The sequence below is a fragment of the Malaclemys terrapin genome, chromosome 6 (assembly GCF_027887155.1).
Source record: "Malaclemys terrapin pileata isolate rMalTer1 chromosome 6, rMalTer1.hap1, whole genome shotgun sequence".
NCBI lineage: Eukaryota > Metazoa > Chordata > Testudines > Emydidae > Malaclemys > Malaclemys terrapin.
In genome coordinates, this window is record NC_071510.1 from 118,241,456 (window position 1) to 118,268,626 (window position 27,171).

The following is a 27,171-nucleotide window of genomic DNA, read 5'->3' on the forward strand; positions in this document are numbered from 1 at the left end:
GACTGAAATTCGGCAGTTTAGGATTGAACTTTTTGGAAAGTTTGACAAATGGGTTTGCTGTTTCTAAGAATATATTTTCCTGTTCTACAGAGAAGTGCTACTGTTATTTAAATAGCTGTAGTGCCTTAGTGGTTTGAGATGCTCGGATGTTCCAATGATGATTTGGGGGGGGGGCCCAGTTTATTTGGTGTAGGGCAGGGGTCGGCAACCTTTCAGAAGTGGTATGCCGAGTCTTCATTTATTCACTCTAATTTAAGGTTTTGTGTGCCAGTAATACATTTTAACGTTTTTAGAAGGTCTCTCTCTCTATAAGTCTATAATCTATAACTAAACTATTGTTGTATGTAAAGTAAATAAGGTTTTTAAAATGTTTAAGAAGCTTCATTTAAAATTAAATTAAAATGCAGAGCGCTCTGGACCGGTGGCCAGGTCCCGGGCAGTGTGAATGCAACTGAAAATTAGCTTGTGTGCTGCCTTTGGCACGCGCGCCATAGGTTGCCTACCCCTGATGTAGGGTGTGCAGTAAATAAGGCAAAAGTCTACACGCTAATTGATGAGAATAGAAAGAAATTCTGAACAGCTACAGTGTGTACTGACAGAGAGTGATTCTGTGGAAAACAGTACGTGATCATGTAATGTATGTCATCCTACAGTCTCACAAGGATACGAGGCATTAAAGTTGCACAAACAACCTTCACATTGTCACATTGTGATTTCTGAGTGCTTTACTTTGCAACTTTAGCTTTCTTTCTAATGTACATTTTTGATATGAAAAATATATTTTCAATAAACCAGGAGGACTAAACTTGCATCCCGATGAGACTCTTCATGGAGTCTGACATGCTAGCAGCCGACTGACAACTCAGAAATAAATATGCTTTTAATACATGAAGAAACTTAAGCTGGAAGCTGCTGTTTGAAATTTTCAGCAGTGGATCTGCAGAGAACCATTTGATATCTGTGCCAGAGAATCTTTAATGAATGGTTTTGGTTTCAAACCCTCACCCAATCCCATGGGCAAATACTATATTTTAGAATCCCTGTTCCATGAACTTCTTTCATCCCAAGACAGTAGTTGGTTTTGATAATATCATGATGGTAACAATTCCTTGAAGCAAGGCAGCTGTTTGGGTTTACACTTGCCAAAGAACATACTTTCAGCTTTCCTGTGTGGGGTTTGAGATCTGAATTATCCATTCTCTAGTACCATTACTGTGAAATCCTTGTCTGATGGTAGTTTATTAAGAGAAATTGGTTGCAATAACTTCTGTTTTTCAGTAAGGTCTTGTACCCATAAATGACACATGCCCTCTCCTCCTTCTTCCTTCCATCTGGGTTAACTGAGGAGATAGACTTACCTAAGATGAACTATGATAAGTGGCTGAGGAAGGGAGCTTGAATACAATCTCCTCTTGGTTCAGAGTCCTTTGATAGAATTTCTGGATATAAATTCTACCTTTTATTCAACAAATAACCAGCATCTGCAGTGTGAGGTTGCCCGCCCTACCCCTCAGGTGTACCTCATCTCTCTTCTGAAAGTACCAGCTGAAGGTATGAGAGTGAGTAGCTAATTCTTCATGCTTACTTAGTCTACGCAGAAAGACCAGTTATTATCAAGGAGATGCCAGTTATGATGAGGGGGATGGGGGATGGATAGCTCAGTGGTTTGAGCATTGGCCTGCTAAACCCAGGGTTGTGAGTTCAATCCTTGAGGGGGCCATTTAGGGATCTGGGGCAAAAATCTGCCTGGGGATTGGTCCTGCTTTGAGCAGGGGGTTGGACTAGATGACCTCCTGAGGTCCCTTCCAACCCTGATATTCTATGATGGTCTTTCTGATACCTGTCTGTAAGGAGCTGGACTGAGAACCAACTTGTATCACTAGGTGATCTAACAGTCATCCAATCCGATGGCAGAGACTTTTGGCTAACACGTATCTGGGTTGACCTGAGCTAGTGACCAAGAATAAAAGGCTGCACACCTTAAAGTGCTGAGACAATGGGAAATGCAGTCCTTCAAACAAGACCTAGGAAGGGTGATTCTGTGTGAATAATGGTAATGAATGCTTTTGTTTTTTCCTAGTAACCTGTAGTCCTGGGATTGGGAGAAGATGAAACTGTCCCATCATTTGAAAGAACAGAGAGCATGTCCATTATGTCATAAGAAGTAGGAACCCTGAGAGCTCCATTGGAACTTCCTTGTTCTAGCCATTTAACTGGACTCTTGCTGTTTGTGGGCAATTTATTGATGGCTGGATTTGTGATTTTCTCTGGAATAGACAGTGAATTCTCCCCCCTTAAGTAACCCGTTAAAGAGATGGCTGAACAGATAAACGTTAACTCATTAAAGACAGTTCTAAAATTTTGTTCCCCGTTGTGACGGGTTAGATCACAGTAACCCCCTTGGGAGCTGCCAACTGATGTGCCAAGACTACTTCTGTCCTTGCTTTCCTGCCCTGTCCGCTTAGGACTTTGGTGCCCTGCCTGGTTTGAGCCAGACTCGCTTGCCTGCTGCAAACCCAGACCCAGGTCTGAACCACATCACCTAACAGCTGTAGGCTTGACTGAAGTTTCTGTGGTGTTCTTGTCTTTAACACTCAGATGCCCAACTCCCAGTGGGGTCTAAACCCAAATAAATCAGTTTTACCTTTTATAACACTTATACAGGGTAAACTCATAAATTGTTTGCCCTCTATAACACTGATAGATGTGCACAGCTGTTCCCCCCCCCCCCCAGGTATTAATACATATTCTGAGTTAATTAATAAGTAAAATGTGATTTTATTAAATACAGAAAGTAGGATTTAAGTGGTTCAAAGTAGGAACAGACAGAACAAAGTGAATTACCAAGTAAAATAAAATAAAACACGCAAATCTAAGTCTAATACAGTAATACAACTGAGTACCGATAAAAACCTCACTAGTAAGCTTCCTTTTACAGACTAGTCTCCTTCTAGTCTGGGTCCAGCAATCACTCTCACCCCCTGTGGTTATTGTCCTTTGTTCCAGTTTCTTTCAGGTATCCTTGGGGTGGAGAGGCTCTCTTTAGCCAGCTGAAGACAAAATGGAGGGGTCTCCCATGGGCTTAAATAGACTTTCTCTTGTGGGTGGAGACCCCCTCCTCTCTCCTATGCAAAGTCCAGCTCCAAGATGGAGTTCTGGAGTCACCTGGGCAAGTCACATGTCCATGCATGACTCACAGTTTTTACAGGCAGAAGCCATTGCCCACATGGTATCTTGAATGTCTCCAGGAAGACTTCTTATGTGGATTGGAGCATTCCAAGATGCATTGTTCCTTAAGTGCTTCTTGATTGGGCACTTAACTTTGCAAATTCCTTTCTCCAGGAACTGACCAAATGCTCTACTAAGATTATTTAGAAATCAAGCCAGTACATGGCCAGTATTCGTAACTTTGAATATAAAAATGATACATGCATACAAATAGGATTAATAGATTCAGTAGATCATAACCTTTACATAGATATGTTACATGGCATATGTAGCACAGAACATATTCCAGTTATGTCATATACTCATAAGCATATTTCCATAAAGCCTTATGGGGGGTGCCGTCACACCTGTATTGCAAACCCCTAAAATCTATTCTGTAGTTTCTGTGCGCCCCAGGCTGGAATCTTTTTGTGCTAGTTAAGCCAACCCCCTCCCCCCCAAAAAGCACCAGACAACCAACATTTATTTTTGTTTAAAGATCATTGTGCCATGTAGAGCCAAAATCAACGTTTATATCCACTGTATATAAACGTGACCATTTCAAAGTACCATTTATACATTAACTACACAATTTCCAGTGCTGTATAGTCAATAAAGCTAAGTGCAGTTGTTTATGTTCACATTTGCATGGTTATCTCCCTAGCCATATGGGCTGGAAACTTTCTTTTAATTATAAACTTGAATTCTGTAGAAAACATCACAACCCTTTCAGAAAATGGCTTTGTGGTCTGCCTGGGGGCGAGGCAGCAGAACTGCTGCTTCAGAGTTTCTTCTAGGAGCTAAACATCTGGACGCTCAGTAGAAAAATGGATTCTCAGTAGAAAAATCCTTGAGCTGAATTAGAATTAGGGGTTCATTGGTGAATGTCCTTCACTTTTATGTTGAAAAGCATAGGGAACTGAGTGATTATCAAAATGTGAACTTCCTAAAGACTTCCGTTTTCAGCTATGTGACAATTGGGTGGAATTATTGCCTTGATTTTACTTATGTGCACAAAGTTAAATACCCTTAGGATAAGATGATCAAGGTTGAAACCTTGGCCTCACTGAAGTCAAAGGAGGTTTTGCTGTTGACTTCAGTGGGGCCAGGGTTTCACCCCAAAAGTTCATATGAACAGCAAGATTCCTATAGTAACAGTACACAATCTAGGCGCATAATGTCAGTGTTAAAAGCTGTACTAAACTGAGATGCTGGTTCTCTCGGCACTAGTACTACCACTAAGTCCTGTGAACGAGTTACCTTGTATCTTCAGCTGGGATGTGAATAAAGATGGAGGCTATGATGCAGAGAGAGATAGGAAGCCTAGGACAGGAGCTGCAAAAAGTGCAGGGGTGAGAATATGTCTCCGAGCATAAGGGAATGGAGAAAGACCTGATCCTTAAAGCCCCTGCAGGGCCTGATAACTCAGAGCTTAAAATAAAGTTGAGGTTTGAGCTGGATTCTGGAAGGGACAGGCAGCCACGTAGTGTAAGTATTCAGTGGACACAACAATGGAAGCTGTTTACATCTACCGTTGTAGAAAACTTGGTCTAACTGGAAAGACTTGTTGGTTGTCTTGAATTTTTTCCTCCAACTTTTTCTAGGGGCATGGTTAAAGCGTGCTTCACTCAGTGCTGGTAGTTAGGCACAGTGTGATCACATCCCTTCCTTTGAGGACAATGTGTTGCCCAGTACCTCAGTGGGGTTTCAGTAACCTGACTATTTTAAAGTATCTGGTTGAATAGGATCTTTTACTTCCTTGCAAAGAATTTAATCATTCCATGCTTGGCGCGCAGGTGACCTCACATCCATTCATTATTATGAGTTCTTGCTACATTATAGCCACATTTGTGCATTGTACCTAATCAGTGGGGCCAATGGAAGTTTTGCCAATGACGTCAGTGAAACCAGGATTCTCATGTAACCAAAAAACAAAATGCTGCTGTCAGTCTCCTCTCTAGATTTTTGTGCAGCATTCTTCATTTTAATACTCACCTATTAAGAAAAAACTCATGTGCATCACTTGAAAAGAGTGTTACCTTCGCCATGCTTTTTTGGAGAGATGCAGCTGCTTCCCCTCTGGGACTGGATGGGGGTATATATTCAATTGAAGAAGGCTTTTATAAAATGTCACTTTTTTGAGGGACGGGGGAGGTCAGTCAGACTTTGCTCACATGAATTTTCCTATGGGGCCTAAGAACAGAACCTAGGAAACAGGAGTTGTCCAAGTACTGTTCTTAGACAGTGTCAAGATAATATACTGTTAGCTAAATTTAAGATGATGCCTTACCAGGGAGCTAGCTTGTTAAACAGAAAATAAAGATGCTCAGAATTGTATTTATAACACAGTCTCTGGAATATACATTATATCTTCCCCAGAGGGCTGCTGCTTTCATCTTTAAACCTTCAGATCAACATCATATATCTGAAGATACACAATTCCAGAGACAAATGCTTCATCTAAATGCTCTCTGAAGTTATCGCTGCAAGGCATTTAGCCAATACATCCGCTGAGAGAAATTAGTTCCGTTTGCATGTATCGCTGGAGATGTAAGGGATGGATATATACTTGTGGGATCTGAGTGAATTCTGAACTCCAAACTGTGACCACTTCCTGCAGAATATTAAGTAAAGTATAGACCTGTTATAGAGAGGGAAGAATAATTATACTTGGGCCGAGAGAGAGGGGAAATGATTTGTGTATGGCCTTTATTTAAAAAGGTATCCTATAGAGACTATGAATGCTTCAAGGTGACGTGCAAGGATTTAACTCAATGATGCACATTAAGCAACAATTTTCAAGTGTGTGTATGATCGAGAGAAATAGATCAAACTGTAGGCATATTCTCTCCATCTGTTGTTGCCTCTGTTAAGAGTGTGTGTGTGCACGCGCCTATATATGTTTCTATAGTGTTAAGTCAGCAATACAAACTATCTTACATTGATTTTGACTTTTTTTTTTTTTTTTATTCAAGTCAAAGATAATCAGTACAAAAACCCCTCCTGAAGGACTAAGACTGCTTGGCCTTGGCTGTGTAGACCCAAACCCTGTGACGTTACAGAATGAATGAATGGCAACTGGCCATCTCGAAAGAAGGTGATGGTGTAAGTGCCGAAGCAGTTCAGTTCCCGTGTGTCACGCTACAGCATTGCGAGCAGCTAAGTCTAAATTTTTTTAGTGACAATCCTTGCCACAGATAATATGGGTGGAAAGTGCTGGGCCAGAAGCCGAAGCTGGTGCACTGCTAGTGCTTGAGGCCTGCTGTGCTTTCCTCTTTGCTCTCTTTGCGCTCCCTCCTCAACGGCTTCTGTTCAGCCTATTTGACTCCCTGCTGTAACACAGCCCTCCAGTGTAGCCTGTTGCTAGCTGAATCTTCCCAGCTTGTGGTATCGATGTTGAAAGTTCTTGAGTCCCTCTTGCAAGTGTCCTGAATCTGAGCTTAGGTCAGCCCAGTGACCTTAGAGCATGGCAAAGCTCTCCATAGAGGAGATCCTTTGAAATATGTCCAGCATCTAACCGGTGCAGATGACCAAGGCAACAGAGATGTCTGTGCTTGAGAATAGTGATTAGACTTGGTAATTTTGCTTTCTGCTGTGCTGCATTGTTAGGAACTTTGGTTTCCTACTTGATATTTAGGATACAGTCAAGACAGTGGGTGTGGAAGATGGCTAGCCTTCTCTCATGCCTTCTGTAGGTGGTCCAGAGTTGTCACCATACAGCAGCATGCTCAAAACACACATCTGGTAAACCCATATCTTGGTGTTCAGTGTTAGTTTCCTGCCAGTGCACATGTGCTTGATCAGTTGGCCGAACATAATGGCTGTCTTTCTGATGCAAGAATTAAGCTCTTCATCAAGTTATCCAATGCAATTGTTCCTAAATAGCAGAATTTATGTACACCTTCTAGTGTGGTGCTAGCTACTAAAACTTCTGGTGCAGTCAATATATCTTGTGCCATAATCACTGTCTTCTTTAGACTGATGGGTTAGTCCAAATTCATCACAAGCCAATGCAAAGCTATTGCAAAGTTCCTGGAGCTCCACTTCGCTATGTGTGATAAACACTCTGTCATTGGCAAAAAGGTGGTCTCTTATCAGCAGGTGTTTGGCTTTCCTTTTTGTTCTTAGATGCACATTGTTGAAGTTTTCCATCTGATCTTGTACGGGGATATACACCCTTGGTGCTAGTCAAGAAACCACAATGAAGCTGCAAAGAGAAGAATATACCAAAGATATACCATGTCCCTATTTAACAACATTGGATTTCAAAACTATCTGATCACCATCATACTGGGCTGTAGCCTTCACGCCATCATGGATGGCTTGAATCAGACTGAGAAGGATTGCGGGACAACCAATTCTCCCTATAGCTGGAAAAGGTCCTTCCAGCTGACCAGGCTAAAAGCCTTGGGAAGATCTGTGAAAGCTGTGTAAAGAGGATTTTCCTTGTTCTTAGCACAAAGGCAACTACAAGAAAAGCATCAAGACCCCATTTTGATAGTTGATCTACCAGCATGAAAGCTGTGCTGACTATCTGGTTATACTTGTTAAGCAAGAATTTGCAGTCTTTTTAGAATGACCTCTGCAAATGCCTTGGCAGCAACCTAAGGAGAGAGATTCTGCTGTAGTTGTTACAAAGAAAACCAGAGGGATTGCATTTATATGGTGTTGTCGTCCTTCATGTCTTGTGGTGGTACTCCTTCCCTCCAGCAGACGAGCAAGATGTTGTGCAGTTTTAGGGAGGTGATTTGCCTTTTCAAGGTCATTTATAGATGGTTCTATATCAAGCTCTTGCATAGCTTGGAGACTGAGGATTGCATTTCATGCTGCTTCAGAAACAGTGGTTTCATGTGGATAGAGTTTGTGATAGCCAGTGTTGCATCTGTTTGCCTCAGTCAATGATGACGTCTCCATTGAGAGATTTGAGTGGGGAAGCCTTCTTGGCTGAAGGACCTATTGCTTCCTTGATTTTGTCATACATACCTCTGAGATCACCAAGGGCCGCCTAGAGGGGGGGCAAGTGGGGCAATTTTCCCCAGGCCCCGCAGGGGCCCCCACAAGAGTTTTTCGGGGCCCCTGAAGCAGGGTCCTTCACTCGCTCCGGGGCCCCCGGAAAACTCTCGTGGTGCCCAGGCCCCTGGAGCTTCTTCCGCTCTGGGTCTTCGGCGGCGGGGGGTCCTTCCGCCCCAGAACCCGCCACTGAAGTGCCCTGAAGATCCGCGGCGGGGTTGTCCTTCTGCCGCGGGACCCACCGCCGAATCCTCTGGGCGGCCCTGAGATCACCATTCTCAAAGGACATTTGTATCTTCTGGTGCAGACTGAGTCAGTATGATTGAGCACATTGCCTTGCTATTTGTTGCAATGAGCTCTAGGCCAGTCTCAGGAGAGGGGTTCATGTTATGGTGGAGATACGCTGTGCAGTTTTGCTTCAATAACTGGAAGCATTTCTTCGGAGTCTGACACAAACCAGTCTCTATCTTGTACAGTCTTTTTTGCCAAAAGCTAAGGATATAGCAATACGGATATCTGTCCTGAGAGTGTTCCATGCTGCAACAGCATTCAGGGGAGAGGCAATCAATGACACAGCTTCCCTGAGATTTGTAGTGAATTGGAGACACCTCCCATGGTGGTCTTGTGGTGTTCATGTTAATGCATGGGCGACAACTTTGTTTGTTTGGTACAATGGAATTTCCATAGTGAAAGCCTTATTTTACAGCATACCAGCACATAGTCTGTCATAGTCTGCACTGTGAAGACTAAGACTATGGTGAACATCTTCTAGGTCTGACAAAGTGGGTATTCACCCACGAAAGCTTATGCTCCAATGCATCTGTTAGTCTATAAGGTGCCACAGGACTCTTTTTTTTGTTGCTTTTTATTTTCTAGGTGTTTTCTGTGGGTGACAATTAAATCCATTTGGTGCCAGTCTCCAGATCTGTGGTGTCTCCATGAGACCTTCCAGCAGTGACTTTCTTGGAAGCAGATATTCGTAATACACAGTCCTTGGTGGGTGTAGAGCTCCCGTAGTCTTTGCCAATTGTCATTTTTTCCCACTCCATAATGGCCACATCTTCTGAGCTGACTCTCTAGCATTGACCTTTCCCAGTATATAGTCACTTACCTGGTGGTAGCTTCCTGATAACGCTGTTGGGTTGTTGATAGAACAAGTCCTTCTCTTCAGAGATGGAGAAAAATGTTGGGGCATATGCATTGGTATTTTCCACAGGTGTCTTTGCCAATATTCTAAATGATGTGATACATTCTGATGTTGCAGCAGGACCTTCAGTTTTTGACTGCAAAATCCATCCTGTTTGCAGTGGGTCTCGTTTGCTTTTTCTACTCCAGAAAAAGGTCCAATGTATCTCATATAGCGTGCCTGGGTCAGCCAGCAGTCTGTTTTCCAGGAGAGCGGCTATATTGATGTTGAGCTTCTCCAGCTGTCTGTCAAGGATGGCAGTCTTCCTAGGGTTCTTCTCTTAGATCATTTGACATACAGTGCACGTTGTCCTCATTCCTACAAGCAAGTTTGGAAGAGGCTAACCGTTGTGCCCGAATCTTTGGCTCCTAGGGTGAGCCAGAAAAATAAGGAGGCAGAGGCTGTCCCGGGACCAAAAGTGCCCCTCTCGGTGGGACTGACTAGGCTGAAAGGCTTGGTGACCAAGACATTTGGAAACCAGCCCAGCTCTGGATGCCAGAGGGCAGAGCTGAGGTGCAGTGTCAGCTGCCTGATATCTTCTCCACAGCAGGTTGGTTTAGGGTTTTCTTCCATAGTCATTGTTTAGTCAAAAACTAGGTGCAAGACAGCAGCACCAGAGGTAGTTACTCCTTTATGGATGTTGTTTTTCATTCCACTGGGTATCTCAGTGAGTGGTGAGGGTCCCAGTTTAGTTGTCGAGCAATCAACCTGTGGTAGGTTCTACTGGGTTACGTGGTACCAGTAGAAGACATTACATATCTGACCTGATATTACAGAAGAGCATCACATTCTCCGATCTCGTATTTCTAGGGTTTTGCTTCTACCACAACTGCTAGTTTCACTTTTCCTTTCCTGTCGCACACCACCTCCTGGTGTAAGATTTATTTCACTTTACAGTCCCTCAGTTGCGTCCCATAGCTACTTTGAGTTCAGGTGTCAACCTACTTATTACCATACCAGCCAAGAAGGTATTTGTGCCTTGGGAATAAGGTTTGTGTAGGTGAACTGTACTTAGAAGTGAAGGTATTTGTACAATAGCCAATTCAATATTTATTTTTGTTGGGGGAGGAATAATCTTTCTAGGCCTTGAGCTATTTTTCCAACTTCTTTTCATGTCCACTAATATTTTATAAGCTCCTTTGAACCTATTGCATTTTTAGTTACCTCTTCTTTGCATACAGCTTGGGGAAAAAACAGTTTGCATGCTAAAGGTCTCTCTCCAAATGGAGTAGTCGTCTCTTTCGTTGGAGTGTCAGCCAGAAAGCTATACCGTTTTCAATCCCACTCTTAACAATAAAATGACTGTTTTTCTCTAGCTATTTATTTCTCAAGATTACCAATCTTTACCCAGTATGTTTTGATTGACTGAATATTGTCTGTTAAAATCCCATTTGTCCCGGCTCTAAGGGAGTTGTTCACTTCAGTGGGACCTTGATTTAGCATGTGTGTAAAGCATTTATACTGTCCCTCCAAACAGTTCTCCTGACTTGTTTAGAACGGCATATGCGGCATTTGGATCGTGTGGCAAAGCCATCCCGTATGTCTTGAGCATCCTCATCATCATCTCTGCCCACACATACAGATGGAGTGTGGAGTAAAATCTCAGTGCCAGCTTGAGGGTCATGCATAATATACCGATGATCCTGATGAGTTCTCTGCTAATGGGGAAAGCTGGCAGCTGTGAGATCAAGCTTGTGAACAAGGCCTTGAATAATTCCCACAGCAGGGCTGACTATTAGCCCAGTATATCTCCCCATTCTAGGGGCTGTAATTGGAAGGAGGGGTCTGTTCTGTGTTACTGCATAGGAAACAGACCTATTGTTCAGATTACAGTAGCACCTTAAAGGCCTCATATGAAATTGGGGCAGTATCGTCCACTGTACATGCATAGTACAATGGGGCGTATATGAGACAATCCTAGCCCCCACAAGTTTACAGTCCAAAGAAACAAGACCGGGGAAAGGAAACAAAGGCACAGATAGGTGAAGTGACTTGCCCAAGGCCATGCAGCTGGTCAATGGCAGAGCTGGAAATAGAGCCCAGATCTCAACTCCTAGTCCAGTAGGTAATGTTGCCTCTTCACTCAGTTGTTTTAATGGTAAAATATATGGTAGTCGCTTGGAACGTGTCCCCTAAACTGGTTTTGTGAATGTTGCTAGCAGCATTCATCTCCTTGAGGTTTTTCCTCTTAAAGCCTTTGTTTAGTTCTTAGGAACATTAATGGGCTTCCTTTAGGCTATGCTAATGGAAACACCTTTTCTCGCGTAGATGGGGTAGCCACGACTCTGGCCAAAGTAGTGAGAGAACTCAGCCTTCCATTTCTATTCCTCTCTGTGTAACTGGCTTCTTCTTCTTTTTTTTTTTTTTAAACTTACACAGGATTTTCTTGCTTGTGCTGTGAGTTCTTCTTCCTAACTTTCACCTTGTTGCATGAGTTCCCTTTCCTTTGATTCAACAGCAAACAATCCTGGCACAACCTGGAGGTGTGTAGGGTGCTATGAGAGGGCTTTTCAAAAATGCTCTTGATATCCTTAGCCCTGGGTTAGGCCAGTCCTGAGCACTTCGGAAAATCCTATCCTACAACTATATGCATTGGCCAAATGAAGTGAGGTCCTGCAATTAACTTGATGGCGTTTGTTTGTCTGGATATAATGCAATAACTTCTAAACACCGCATCTAGTCGATTCCAAAATGTCAGTGTGTTCTAGACCAGAGGTTCTCAAACTTCATTGCATTGCGACCCCCCCTTCTGGCAACAAAAATTACTACATGACCCCGGAAGGGGGGACCAAAGCCTGAACCTGCCCGAGCCCTGTCACCCCGGGTGGGGGGGACCAAAGCGGAAGCCAAGGGCTTCAGCCCCAGGCAGGGGGCCTGTAACCTGAACCCCGCTGCCCAGGGCTGAAGTTCTCAGACTTTGGCTATGGCCCCAGGAGGTGGCGCTCTGGCTTTGGCCCCGGGCCCCAGTCCTGGTGACCCCATTAAAGGATGTTGAAAAAGGTTTAGAAAAGCGCTAAAAGAATGCTACGGAGGTCTGAAAAATCTGCCTTTGTAGTGGGATTTAAGAACATCAGTATACGTAGGTCATCCAAGAGATGGCTATAAGGTGAATTGGTCATCTAAAAGTACTTGCATGGGGAATAGTTTTGATAGTAGACTGTGCTTTAATCTAGCAGAGAAAGAAATAACAAGATCCAGTGATTGGAAGCTGATGGTAGTTGTAGTCAGACTAGAAATAAGGCACAAATTTTAAGTGAGGGTAGTTATTGATGTAGACCTGTGGTGGATTCTACTTCACTTGATGCCTTTAATTTAAGGCTGGATATTTTTCTAAAGGTTATGCTGCAGCTCAAACAGAAATTATGGACTTGATGCAGAAATTAGTAGGTGAGGTTTTACGGCTTGTCTGTTGCAGGTCAGGCCAGGTGATACTAATGGTCTCTGGCCTTAATCTAGGAGTAAGTTATTTGCCTAGCATTCATCTGACTCAGTCTCTGAACTCGGGGGATTTAGATCAAATGAGACCAAATCCCAACCGCCTAGAATCTGGCTGACCACACTGACCTCTGCTGATACCTGCTTTGAAGGCAAATACTTAAAAGACAACATAGTATATGTTAAAGCCAGTCTCCCGGTCAGTACAGTAGACTAGAGCAGAGCATGATCACTTACTTGGTGGTGGAGGGAGGCCACCAGAGAAGGATATCAAGAATTGCCTCCTTCTTTCCAGTATTGTTAGACTCACTTGGTATGGCTGCAGATGTGTTTTGGCCACTGCTAGGTATGCTGATCAGCAGCAATCGTGTATATGTTTTAAAGTTCAGTAGCGCAAACAAAATTATCCCTAAATAATGGTTGGTTGGTAAATGTTTTCTCTTGTGCATTACTTCGAAATACAAATGACAGTTTCATTTAAATGTGTAGTATCACCTGGGGTGAAATCCTGGCTCCACTGAAGTCAGTTTTGCTACTGACTGCAATGGGGCCAGGATTTCACTCCTAGAGAAGAGCAGTAAACTCCAGTAACCAGATGGGTAGAACTAACAGACTGAGTACTCTAGGAATCCATCAGTGTTTTTTCCCTCCGGCAGCTTGTGTACATTGCTAATATTTTTGATAAAGAAAAAGGTGCAACTAACTCCAAAGGAGCAGTTCAGCCAAATGTCTACCATCTGTCACCCTGATTCAGGAAATTGCCTAAGCCTAGTATTAAGCACATGAGTCTATTGAAGTCAGTGGGTCTATTCACCTGCTTAAAATCCATGTGCTTTGCTGCATCGGCGCTGTTATAACAATGACAGAAGCAACCAGAATCCTTTTAGTCCAGAAATTTGAGCACACCTTACTGTCTCAGTAACACTCAGTGCTTGGTAGTATCTTCCGGTGAAGTAAGTTGAAAGGGACAGTTAAGTTCAAATTTGTCTTCTAATTATAAGTATTGTAAAAATGTACTTTTTAGAAAAGCTGCAGTATGATGAATAGAAACGTCTACATGATGTCAAAAAATATGATGCAAAAATAAGTGTTTTGAACCGGTTACACGTTACCCTGCAAAGTTTGCAACCCAAATATCACTGCCATGTGCAAGGGTACCAGAAACCGATATGGCCAAGAAACCAAAGTGATCTTCACTTTGAAGCTTCGCTGTCCAATTTGAGAAATACCAAAAGCAGCAAGTAGCAGAATGAGAAGTAAACTGGATTTTAAAAACCTTCAGTTTTTAATAATCTAAGCTGCTAGCGACACAAGGGAACTCTGCCTTTTGTAAAAGGTGCATGGTATAATGTTGAACCTGAAAATCAGTTTAAGGGAAAAACGGCAGAGTTGATGGGGAAAAGTAAATGAAAATCCAAGTAATAATTCTAATGTTTGATAAGATCTCTCTATTAAGGAAGCAGGCAAATGGAGCAATAGCCATTTTCACTCTTACTTGGTACATCTTTAGTGCCTCCCAGCTCAGGCAGACAGACACGCGCTAGCTCGGTTCAAGCTAGCATGTAAAAACAGCGGTTTAGCTGGGGTTCGCATGGGCAGAGGCTCAGGCTAGCTTCCCAAATACAAACCCGCCTGGGCCCCAGGCATGTACTCAGGCCCCCATGTACACTGCTATTTTTAGCATGCTCGCTTGAGCAGAGCTAGCGCATGTCTCCCCCAGCAGCATTGTAGACGTACTCTCAGACTCTGTGTGCAGGTCACAATAGAGATTGTAAAAGGTAAGAGGTATGTACTGTGTGTAGTTTCTTGGGCTCGGGTAGTAAAGCTGTAGATGCAGAAGGTTGTAGTGTCCCACTGGGCCTAATCCATTTGATAAACATTTCCTTGATTGCACTGAGTGTAGTATTCCAAAGCATGTAATAAAAAGGCAATTTTCATTAAGTAAACCTATCGCTCTCATCAGCTGGATCTATTACCTTTTTTTATTTCTTATGTCTAATATTAAACATGGCAGGCTTTTTAATACAGCTGCTGAAGACCAGTATAGTGAATATAATTCTTTTCACACCTTTTGTGAAGTACACACGCAAGCCAAGAAATCCTCTCTTTTTCTACTTCCTACAGTATGAAATATCTGAAAGGGAGATGACATTTGCCAGAACCCAACAAGATTGAACATTTTGTGTAGCTCCTTTTACCTCTATACAGTCCATTGAGTCTACTTTGTACTGTCTTATTAGATTCAAGTTTGATCCTGCAACTGATCATGTACTACTTCAGCTTCAAGAGGATCACTGAGAGTAGTGAACAGGAGTCTTGGTAGTACTTTCAGGGTTAGAACTCTCCTCTTGATATTAATAATTTTAGTTTCATAAAAGTTAAGATGTTTTTATTTGATTCCTTGTACTGCATTTAAAAATAACTCTGGCCCAGATAAGATGATTAAAATCAGAGCCATGTAGGGCTGGAAGGGAGCTTGAGAGGTCATCAAGTCCAGCCCCTTGCATTGAGGCCATCCCTGACAGGTGTGGGGCCAACCTGTTCTTAAAAACCTCCAGTGATGGAGATTCCACAATCTCCCTTCAAAGCCTATTCTAGAGTCTAACTACGAGATTAGGTAAAAAGTTTTCCCTAATATCTAACCAAAAACTTCTTCACTGTAGATTAAGCCCATTGCCTATCTTCATTGTCCTCGTTATAACAGCACTTTAATATATTTGGAGATTATTGGGTCCCCCCTCAGTTGTCTTTTCTCTAGACTAAACATGCCCAGTTTTTATAACCTTTCCTCATAGGTCAGGATTTCTAGACCTTTTATCATTTTTGTTGCTCTCTTCTGGACTCTCTCCAGTTTCTCCACATCTTTCCTAAAGTGTGGTGCCCAGAATTGGAGACAGTACTCCAGCTGAGGCCTCACCTGTGCCAAGTAGTGTGGGACAACCACCTCCTGTGTTGTACCTATGATACTCCTGTAAATACAGCCCAGAGTGATTAGCCGCTTAGCAACTGCATCACATTGTGGAGTCTCATTCATTTGGGGATCTGCTATAACCTCCAGATCCTTTTCAGCAGTACTGCCACCTAGCCATCTTGTACTTGTGCGTTTGAGATCTTTCCTTCCTACGTGTAGTACTTTGCATGTGTCGTCATTGAATTTCATTTTGTTGAATTCAGACCAATTCTGCAATTAGTTAAGATGGTTTTGAATTGTAATCCTGCCCTCCAAAGTGCTTGCAACCTGTCCCAGCATATAGTGTCTTCTGCTACAGTAAAAGGGGCCATATAAGTATTATAGATAGATAGCAACGCAGTGCACTTTAAATATGAACTGATTACATAAGGATTCCCCTTTAGCTGCGGGACACCAGTGTTTGTATAAAATAATTTGCTTATGATAACTGATGGCTACCGTTTATGAAGCACTCTCCCCGTGCGTCTGCTAATGGGCTGTTGTGAAGAATATCTTTTAATCCCGCTTGCTTTTTCATGTTGTGAAGACATTCTGATGAATCTGCATAGACCTGGCCCAGGGAAACAGTGTGTGTGTGTGTGTGTGTGCCTCATACAAAAAACCCAGTTTAGCTCTGAATTTTAAAACATACAAATGGCTCTGTACTCATGTGCTGAATAGGCTGCTGTCCCTTAGGATATTTTGTGCAAATAAGATGAATTATCGCAAGAAAACTATTCTTGAGTGTCAATTTTTTTTGTTTTTTTAATTAAAAGTGGTTTGTAAAAGCATTTGTCTGTTTGGAGCCACTTTTTCAGGGAATGATTGAAACTCCCTGACAAAACAGCCAGGTTTTCAGGCCATTGGTTTTGGTTTGGTTTCGGGGCAGTATCAGAAGAAGGAATGATTAGAACAGTTGAGAATTTGGTTGCTTTGCTTAGCAGGGGTTTGTGCAAACACTTCTGTTGGGTTTAGTGTGTGGATTTTTCACCCCTGTACGTTGGTTAGTTTAAGGGTTTGAATGAAACTCTAATCTCAGAGCAAAACTCAATCAAAAATAAGTTTTACCTGGTTCTGTGCCGATACCAGGTGCAAATTGGACCAGGATCATTTGAAGGTGGGCACGGACTCGCTGGTGAGCTGTTGTGAAATTTCAAAATAACATAGTCTATCTAAAGTTTGTAACACAAACCCAAACTGTCTCTGTGAGTGTTTGTGTGCGCTCGCGCACCTAGCTACTATAACTGTAGGCATGTTTGTTTATTTTTAAATACATGTATTATGGAGATAGTCCATTTCTGAATTTTGGCCCTACATGGATCAGTAAGGGCTACTTGTGAGTAAAGGTTTTCAGGAGCCACATGGACATTATGATGATGAGGGCCTTGTGAATTCCTGGATGGAAAAATGGCTAGATACACAGGATGTGGCCCATGTCCTGGATTCCTTGTGAACATTTTGTACAGTTCCATTAATGACCCTGCACATGAATTTACTCCTCCCTCAGTCTATCAATCTCCTAGGACTGATTCATAGATTTGTTTTTTTTTAAATGTATATTTGTTTGTTTGAAAAGAATGGGTGCAGAGTAGTTGCTTGATAGTGTATATATTTTACATGCCCATAAATACATATTATGCATATAAATGTCTCTAAAATGTGCTGTCTGTAACGGATCTTGGAGAGAATGGAAGACACTGCACCTTTTACAATTGTTCTTAAATATTACTGTCTATAGGTTTTGTCTGGGATATTTTATTACACTCACATGTAAAATCATGTTTTATAATCGCCCTCTGGCTTTAACCTGAAGGAGGCAGTTTTAGCCCATCTGTGTAGTCTGGAGACCCCTCACTTATTTCAAATTCCAGAATAGATCTTCCTGTTGCTTCCTCAAATTTGCTGAGAGCCCTTACCCACAGGCTGGGACAGACATATGCTTTGAATATGCTTGAATTTGTTCTTGAACTTAACTGCCCAGCCCGAGTGGCAAGAAGGAATTTTTGTTTGGCTGGTTAAACATTGGATACAAAATCTCCAGGCAGGTTTACAAGAAGTAAAGACAAAGGTTAAGTGTCCAGTTCAGCCTTGCCGTACTGCAGATAAAAATCTAGTTTCAGTGGGGTAGAAACTGTGCGGTCATGTTTATAAGAAACAGAATTGGGGCCCAATATTGGAACGTACTGTACACGCTCAACTCCCACTAACTTTGGGAGAAGTTGAAGATGCTTGCACCTTGCAGGATCAGACCTGTTTAGTATTTTATCTCCCTTTGCAATTCAGACGTATTTGGGGAGGGAGGAATCAAATGTTTGCACTGCAGCTTCTGAAACTCTCTCCCTACTTGAAGTGTAAGTGGTGTTTTCTGTTTTCTCGTTCGGTTATAACAACTCTGTCTGAAACCAGAAAGTGAGGGAAAGGGCATGCTGAGGGAGTCATGCCAAAGGTCTCCAATCACCATTCCCATAAAATGCGGAGCTGGAATAATTTTAAGGGTGCATTCATGATGGTGGGGGTAGCATAGAGGTCCCCATGTGACCAAAGGTATGTATATTAATGATTACGTGAATAAAATGAAAAGTTTGGGTGCCCTGTTAACCTCCTAGAGCACATTACAATCCTTTACTGGAAAATATAAAAGTAATGAGCGTTTTACTTAAACAAAAAAACCTCAAAAACACCCCTAAACCTGAAATAGCTGACTATTTATTTATCTAGTAAATAAATAAAGAACATAAGAACGGCCATACTGGGTCCGACCAATGGTCCATCTATCCCAGTATCCTGTCTTCCGGCAGTGGCCTGTGCCAGATGCTTCAGAGGGGATGCTAAAGGCTAAATGGTTAAACTCTTTATTTAAATAGAAGAACAATAATAGGATAAGTGTGTGTTGATCAGAGTCTTGCCTGTCCAAATAGTAACTGGATTTGTTAGCAAGATTATTAATTAGTGGTATACATGTGTGGTTCTATTCTAAAAAGTGACTCTCTCTTGAACTGGTGTCCTGGGTTAACATAAGCATGGCCATATTGAGTCAGACCAAAAGTCCATCTAGCCCAGTATCCTGTCTTCTGATAGTGGTCAATGCCACGTGCCCCAGAGGGAATGAACAGAACAGGTAATCATCAAGTGATCCATCCCATCGCCCATTCCCAGCTTCTGGGTTTCAGTGTTTCTCTCTGTGGCACTGCATCAGTCATGTTTTGCTCACAAGGCGAAAGATGCTCTAACTGCAAACTTGCCCTGGGTTGCTAACCTCAAGCTGGGCTGTTTTATTTCCCCCCCCCCCCATGACCTGGCTGAGGTGCATTATAGGTGGTGGTAAGGTACAACTGAGGCACTTGTGTTAGCTGTACATTTCAATTGGACTTCTATAAATACTCCTGTAAGTAGGACAGGGATACAAAAATATATGGCTTCTTTGAAAATGTCAAGAGAGATAATAAGGAGGTTTTCCTCCAAGTTCAACTGCAGATCAGTGAACTGAGTTAGATGTTTACTTCTAATTTTGTACCCTGCTCTCATCACTTCATTTTATAGAGTAAGCTTTTTGGATTTTATAAAATAAGTTTTATATGAGCTCTTCAATATGAAATTCCATTTAAAATTCCCCACCAACTGCAGAAGGATGTAAATTAGACCAAGTCAGGCTGGTCATACAGTGATACTTAAATTGTTTGGTGGTGGTGCTTTTAAAAGGCATCTCTTTGCGCGACATGAGAGACTATATATTAAATACTGTTTTTTCCATTTGGGGCATGTTGACACTAATTTTACATTTTCCCCCAATCTCTTCTTGTTCATGTATGCAAAATGACTGGAATTCATGATCTAAATTTGATGATTAAATTTGTCACGCTTGATGTTTGGTTTGCACAGACTTGAATAATTGAATCCTAATAGCCGGTCGTTCTATTGGCAAGAGATGAGTGGTTTTCTTATGCTTGTGGTTATCCTGGATCTTTAGTGCAATGCACATTTCCAAACACCATGTTGTACATAGTGTAACTTGTCAAATTAGCATGTTAGTGGAACGCCAAACCCCAGCATAGGTTGTTGGTAGCAAGGATTGAACCTGGGACCTCTAGCTTTTCAAGCATAAGCATTTACTGCTTGAGCTAGAAGATCCAGGTCTGTTTGCCAAGGTTGTGGCCAGCTCATCAATCTCTGTGGCTAAGTGGGTTGCATAAACATTGAAAGGAAGTTTGAGGAACTCTTAACTGCCACTTGCAGTGTTTTTTGGAGATCCAAAAAGAGACAAAGAGCAAAAAGACTCTCTTGTTTCTCCTAGCACTAGAGGGCATTCTTCAAAAGGTGATGCATATTCTTGGTGGTTTGGAGTGTAAGGCTGTTGAGAAGAGGGAGATAGTTTCAGGATATTCCAGTTACAGTAGAACTTCAGAGTTATGAACTGAGCGGTCAACCACATACTTCATTTGGAACCAGAAGCCTGCAATCAGGCAATAGCGGAGACTTAAGGCAAATACAGCACAGTACCGTGTTAAACATAAACTACTAAAAAAATAAAGGGAAAGTCATAGAATCATAGACTATTAGGGTTGGAAGGGACCTCAGGAGGTCATCTAGTCTAACCCCCTGCTCAAAGCAGGACCAATCCCCAGACAGATTTTTACCCCAGTTCCCTAAATGGCCCCCACAAGGATTGAACTCACAACCCTGGGTTTAGCAGGCCAATTTGTTTCTGTGGTTGTTTCATTTAAATTAACATGGTTAAAAGCAGCATTTTTCTTCTGTATAGTAAAGTTTCAAAGTTGTATTAAGTCAATGTTCAGTTGTAAACTTTTGAAAGAATAATATAATGTTTTGTTCAAGTTACAAATGTTTCAGAGTAACGAATATCCTACATTCCCGAGGTGTTTGAAACTGTGAGGTTCTACTGTAATTTTGTTTCCTTGATCATTCGAAACTAGCCATGTAAGTGGCTATTAATCCTTATTGCCTGAAGTGGAAGAGTACTCTAACCCTGTATTATTCATAAGCAGTGATTCTGAATCAATGCAGCCTTAATTAAATGAAACTGAAGGTTTAATGTTGGCTATATGTTTTGGTGTGTATGGGTTTGCATTTGTTTCTCCAAAGTGTCTCTTGCTAAAATAAACAATCTGCATCGGTTGTATTAATCCCCACTTTATTCAGAGTGGATACGTGTATACACAGTGATATTCATTTGAAGGATTAATGACTATACAACTGCTACCCATTTACCACATAACACAATGTGCAGTTAGAGCGCTCAGACACTCCTAATTCTGCCCTCTAGTGATAGCACAAGGGGTGGTGTAATGGGACTTTAAAAATGAGTTCAATTTAATCTGGAACTTTAAACACTAAATTGCTTTTATTAAATGGTTTTGCATGGTGTCAATGCAGGTGTTAAAATTGTTTAGGTGCCCTAACTCTGCATTTCTTTCAAGTTTAACTGTAACTCTGAATTTCCTGGGTTTATAATGCACTGTTTGAGGATAATTACAGCATCTCTAATGTTTTTACTCTAAAACACTGATAGGTACTCTCAATCTCCACTCCATTTTAACATAACTAATATGCAGGAAGATCTCTCTCTCTCTCTCTCTCTCTCTCTCTCTCTCTCTCTCAAAAGTTCATTTGTCCAGGAAAATGAGTGCGTAGTTAGTACATATAAAGAGCTCATCTACTGGCCTATAAGAAAAGGGGCTGTAATATTCATAAGTTTGCAGGTTCAGGAAAGATGCTGCTGTCACACTTGCAAGAGGCCTTCCTTACTGAACTTCTCTGAACACTAATGATGTGAAAGTGGAATTTACAAATGTAGGTTTGTTTTGTTACATAACTGCATTCAAAAACAAAACAATGCAAAACTTCAGAGCCTACAAGTCCACTCAGTCTTTAACTTACAAGGGCCGCCCCTTAAAAGCATGGGTGCCTGAAGTGAAATTTAGGTACCTTAATGAAGGGCCTCTATTTTAGAGGGCCAAAACACCCACAGCCCTCATTGATTTAGATGGAATCTGGGTATGCTCATCTCTGAAAATCCACGTTTTGAAAATGTTGGCCAAGGTACATACAAGTGCACCATAACTGTGTACTTCTGCAGCAAACAACATATAAATAGATAATTCAGTATTGCAGTTAAATGAAAACTACATGTTAATTGCGTTGCTGTTGATTAACTGATTGTGGTGCTATTCTTCTTTCCCACAACCCATTAACTTGGCAGCTGTTGCTGGCTTGTAGTAACATGTCTTGCTACAAGACCCCGGCATCAACATTTACACACTTGGCCCTTTAAAATTAACTAGTACTTCAAAAATGAATTACCACGGAACTAGAAACATTTCTTAAGTCCTAGTTCAGAAGACCAATACCTTCAGGGCTAGATGATGCAGTCTTAACTCGAGAGACTAGGGTGCGACTCTTATGTATGCACAAGTTTGGTCTCTTCCTATTCCAAGTCTGTGCACAAAAATCACTGTTGGTCTGCCAGTCTGTGCTTGAAAGCCCTGGGAATCGTAAAGCAGGGGTTTTTTAGGTCAGGATTGACTGAAATGCATTTGATGTGGCTGTGTGAAGGAGCCTGCGCAGCACTGATCTCGCTTAGCTCCAATTCCTGGAGTATGAAATACACCACAGAATTTCTTTCCAATTAAAGGAATGCATACAGGTCCAGCTGTTAATAATGAATGCATAGCCGTGAAAGCAAGAGAAGACCAATATGATTACCTAGTCTGACTTCTGCTTCCCTGATCAAAGGGGCAGGACATTTTTTTGCTTGAATACTGCTAGAAATGTTTTCGAACCTTGCAATGGATTGCCCCTTAGGTAGTCTATAGAATGGTCTTGCTAGCATGATTCAGGAGGGAAAATCCCTATGCACACTAAGCAGGTCAGTTTCCCTAATACTACCATATTAAAACTTAACCCTATGGGGCGGCCAGTGTAAATCTGACTGCATGGAAGCCAGACGGGTGAAGGCTATGGTTGTGCCCTGCCCCTGCCTGGCCCCTTCTCCAAGGCCCCACCCCCGCTCACTCCATCCCCCTCTCTCGATTGCTCGCTCTCCTCCACTCTCACTCACTTTCACCAGGCTCGGGCAGGGGTTGGGGTCAGGGCTCTGGTTGGGGGTGCAGGCTCCGTGGTGGGGCCAGAAATGAGGGGTTCAAGGTGCGGGACGGGACTCTGGGCTGGGGCAGAGGAGAGGATGAGGGTTCCGGCTGGGGGTGCAGGCTCTGGGGTGGGGCTGGGGATGAAGGGTTTGGGGTGCAGGAGGGGGCTCTGGGCTGGGGCAGGGTGTTGGGGCACAGGAGGGTGTTCGGGGTGTGGGCTGTGGGCGGTGCTTACCTCAGGCAGTTCCCAGAAGTGGCTGGTATGTCCTTGCAGCCTCTAGGCAGATGTGCGGCCAGGTGGCTATAGACGCCGCCCTTGCCCACAGGCGCCACCTTCGCAGGTCAGCAGAATCCCATGATTGAAACAGACCTGCTAACTTGACTAACTTGAGAAGGTGCTCTGGGCAGGGGAAGAGATGGGGGAAGGGTTGAACGTTGATTAGGGATTGAAACAGTTAAATACAAAATATCAGAATTCGTATGGGGTGGGCAGGCTGGAAGAGGGGTACATTGGGTCCGCAAAAAGCAAACACACTGGCACAAACCTTTCCCACAGTCTTCACATTTTCTGTTTGTTTTTGTCCACATAGCTTTAACTCTTCAGAGCAGGGACACGTCTGGGTATGTGTTTGTATAGTGGCGGGTGCTACTCTAATATAAATTTAAAAAATATTTCTATAAGGAATTCCCCTATGACAGGGTGTCATCTTCTCCTGCTTGTTCCTATAGTTACTATATAACGAATCTTTCATGAGAGGGAAGGGTGGTACTGTGGCCAAAGCAAAGTAAATCTTTTTTTCTCCTAGCTTGGCCACTCCATCTTTGAAATCATTTAACATCTCTGTGCCTCATGGCTTGTCTAAATGCAGTGTTGCACCAGTGTGACTTAGAAACTGATTTAATTAAACCAGTGTAAAAGCCGGTGTGAACACATTTACTTCTGTTTAAATCAGGCTGACTTTGGTTTAGTTTAAGGCCATGTCTACCCTACAAATGCTTTGCCCATGTATCTAGATCAGCAGAGCTCCTGAATGGAGACACCGCCTATGCTAACAGGAGAAATGTTTCTGTCAGCCTAGAACACCATCTCTTTGAACAATGCTAGCTATGCCAATAGAAGCGCTCTTCTGTCAGTATAGCTGTTTCTGCACTGGGGGTTTTGCCAGCATACCTATGTTGGCTAAGAAGTGTGGCTTTTTCACACCCTGACTGACATAGCTATGCTGACAAAACTTTGTAGTGTAAACCTGGCGTAACTTGATCAAGAGCAGGTTTAAACTAAACCAAAATACGCCACTTCTAAACTAAAATAAGCGTGTCTACACAGAGACTTGCACTGGTTTAACTAAACAATTTAATGAAACAGTGCAAATTTGACTGGATAAAGTCTTAGTTTCCCTATCTGTAAGATGAGAGAATAAGACTTGTCTATACGCGTGTTGATGCTTAATTCATTTAACATTTTTAAAATGCAGTCTCTCTATTTGAGAGGGTGCTATAGAATGGCAAAACATTACTGTATGCCCATGTGGAGTGTGGTTATTGCTGCAACTATTACATGTTCCTATTTTAATACTGTATATAAAAGAAAGGAAAATTTTAATGATGGCTTAGAGCTACAGTATAGTGTAGATAGATGCACAGAGAATGATAACTGCATATGGTGTCTGAGCAAGACAAAAGGGACACTCAGCAATCACAATATCAAAACCCAGTAACATCACTTACTGAACAAAATCATGTTGATCAAAATCAAATGTCAAAGTAGGCTTTTCAGGACAAGTGAGGAATCTGTTTAACAGAGCTCATTCAGAGTGTCCGCTTCTTTGGGAATCTTCTGGTGTTTTTATTACTTTGAGAAATAAAGTTGGCTTTATCTGATTTCTTGGGCTGTGATTTATAGCTGGCAAGGTATACATGGGATGTAGATTGAGACAGAAACAAAAGTTATTTCCTTTATATGCTTCTAGCTGAACTCTAGGAAGGGTACAATATTTGATAAGGCAAATGGTGCAGGTTGAGGTGATTTAAAAATAAAATTGATTTGCTTGAGTCCATTGTTTCTGCACACAACGCACAGTCAACTTGTGGAACTCATTGCCAGGGGATGTTATGAAGGCCAAAAGTATAACTGGTTTCAGAAAAGAATTAGATAAGTTAATGGAGGGATAGGTCCATCAATGGTTATTGGTCAAGATGGTCAGGGATGCAACTGCGTGTTCTGGGTGTACCTAAGTCTCTGACTGCCAGCTGCTGGGATTCTATGATGGGGATGGATCTCTTGATGATTGTCCTGCTCTGTTTGTTCCCTTTGAAGCATCTGGCGTTGGCCACTGTTGGAAGACAGGATACTGGGCTAGATGGACCATTGGTCTGACCCAATACGACTGGCATTTGAGTGCTCACAATAAATGGGATAAACAGCCCCCTGATTCTGAAAATATAGCATGAATAGGAGCCTTAGCAAATGATGAAGGTGCTTATCTATAGAGAGAGGCCATGTGGTCTATTGGATAGAGCACTGGCTGGGAATCAAGATCTGGGTTATATTCCCAACTCAGCCACTGACTGGCTGGGTGACCATGGGCAAGTCATTACATGTTCCTGTACCACAGTTTTCTCCCTCTGTGAAATGGGGTTAATTATACCAAGCTGCTTTGTAAAGCCCTTTGAGCTCTACTGATGAAAAGTGTTCCATAAGAGGTGGAGTTAGTGTGTTATACTGGATGAAATGGTGCCCTGAGCTGGGTTGTCTGAAGGGACAGAACCTGGATCTGAAAATATGATTGTCCACTGCCGAAGTTAAAAGACCATTAGCTTGAAGGCAGTAGCAGACTCTGAAATGTCTCCATATAGATTAACTGCTTGTATGTCTTTGTTCTCCTCTGCTTTAACATCTGTTGCAAGGGTTGTTTGGTGCATGCATGCTGTGCGTGTGTTTAATTTTTTTTAAGAAGTCTGTTATTTGCATGGAATACATTATCTTTTGCAATGAAATGTGTGTACTCACCTTTGAATTCTACCTTCATGCACACAGCACCATGTGGCTTGCCTGTTGTTTTTGTGATGGTGAGCTTGAAGAGGTAAGCAGCAGCTGGTTGTTGGGCTGGCACTTTTTCTCCCTTTCTATTTGTTGCTTTTCTGTGTTTTATTTTCTGAATGGTTTAATTTGCATGGGATAGCATGTGTTTGGTTTGGAGCTTTTAAACACACACAGCCATCAGAACATAGAGAAATGCTGTCATGCAGCATTCTCTGTGTGTGTGCTAAATATGGTTGTCTTTAAAAAGGAAAAAAAAGTTAGATTTATATAACAGAAATTAAAAGATGCTAGTTCCATAGAGAGAGAGATTAAATATTAGCTAAATGATGATGGCTAGAAACGGTACTAATTTTAAAGCTTCTTCTTTTGACTATATCTGCTTTATATTGGCTGGATACTATAATCCTCTTTCTACATAATTTCGGCTTCTTGATAGATATGTATATTGCATCCATGTCGTTTTAAACCAGTTAGTAGAGGGTTAGTTTGTATTCATGGGCAAAATTTGAGTCTTTTTTTTGATGTGCCGACTTTCTGTTGTATAGAACAGTGGCAGTCAACCTTTCCAGACTACTCTGCCATTTTCAGGAGTCTGATTTGTCATGCATATCCCAGGTTTCACCTCACTTAAAAATTACTTGCTTACAAAATCAGACCTAAAAGTACAAAAGTGTCACAGCACACTATTACTGGAAAATAGCTTTTTTCATTGTTACTATATAATTATAAAATAAATCAACTGGAATATAAATATTGTACCTACATTTCAGTGTATAGTATTTAGAGCAGTATCAACAAGTCATTGTCTGTATGAAATTTTAGTTTGTACTGACTTCGCTGTAGCCTGTTGTAAAACTAGGCAAATATCTAGATAAGTTGATGTACTCCTGGAAGACCTCTGTGTATCCCCAAGGGTACACGTGCCCCTCATTGAGAACCACTGGTGTAGAAGTGCCTGGCAGCAGGCAACAGATGTGACATTTGTTGCTGCTAGTATTTAGCACCTACCTGTTTAGATGGTTTAGAGAGAGTGTTACGGAAATGAGCAAGTTGTGTTGCTTGTTCAGTATAGGAACTAGAACGACCAGTGAGAAGAGTGTAGGCTTGTTGGATGGATGCTTAATCTGTCACTCCTCACAATTCCTTTTTCTGTTCAGTAAAAGTTAAAGGTGGATTTCCTTAGAATGGGTGATTTGTACTGTAATTTTTCAGTATGTAACACTCATAATGCTGTTTG

General features: G+C 42.0%; 1 protein-coding gene across 2 annotated transcripts in view; it reads left to right on the plus strand.

The window, feature by feature from the left end:
* MYO5B (myosin VB) overlaps window positions 1-27,171 on the plus strand; it is a 385,776-nt gene that overhangs the window by 42,540 nt on the left and 316,065 nt on the right. Inside the window, exon 1 of one of the 2 annotated variants that reach the window (XM_054031755.1) lies at window positions 6,231-6,312. The exons of the other annotated variant lie outside the window; for it this stretch is intronic. Coding sequence (XP_053887730.1) covers window positions 6,271-6,312 — 42 coding nt within the window. The 5' untranslated portion in view covers window positions 6,231-6,270. Of the gene's footprint in view, window positions 1-6,230; window positions 6,313-27,171 lie in introns of those variants that run through there. 2 annotated transcript variants of the gene reach the window in all.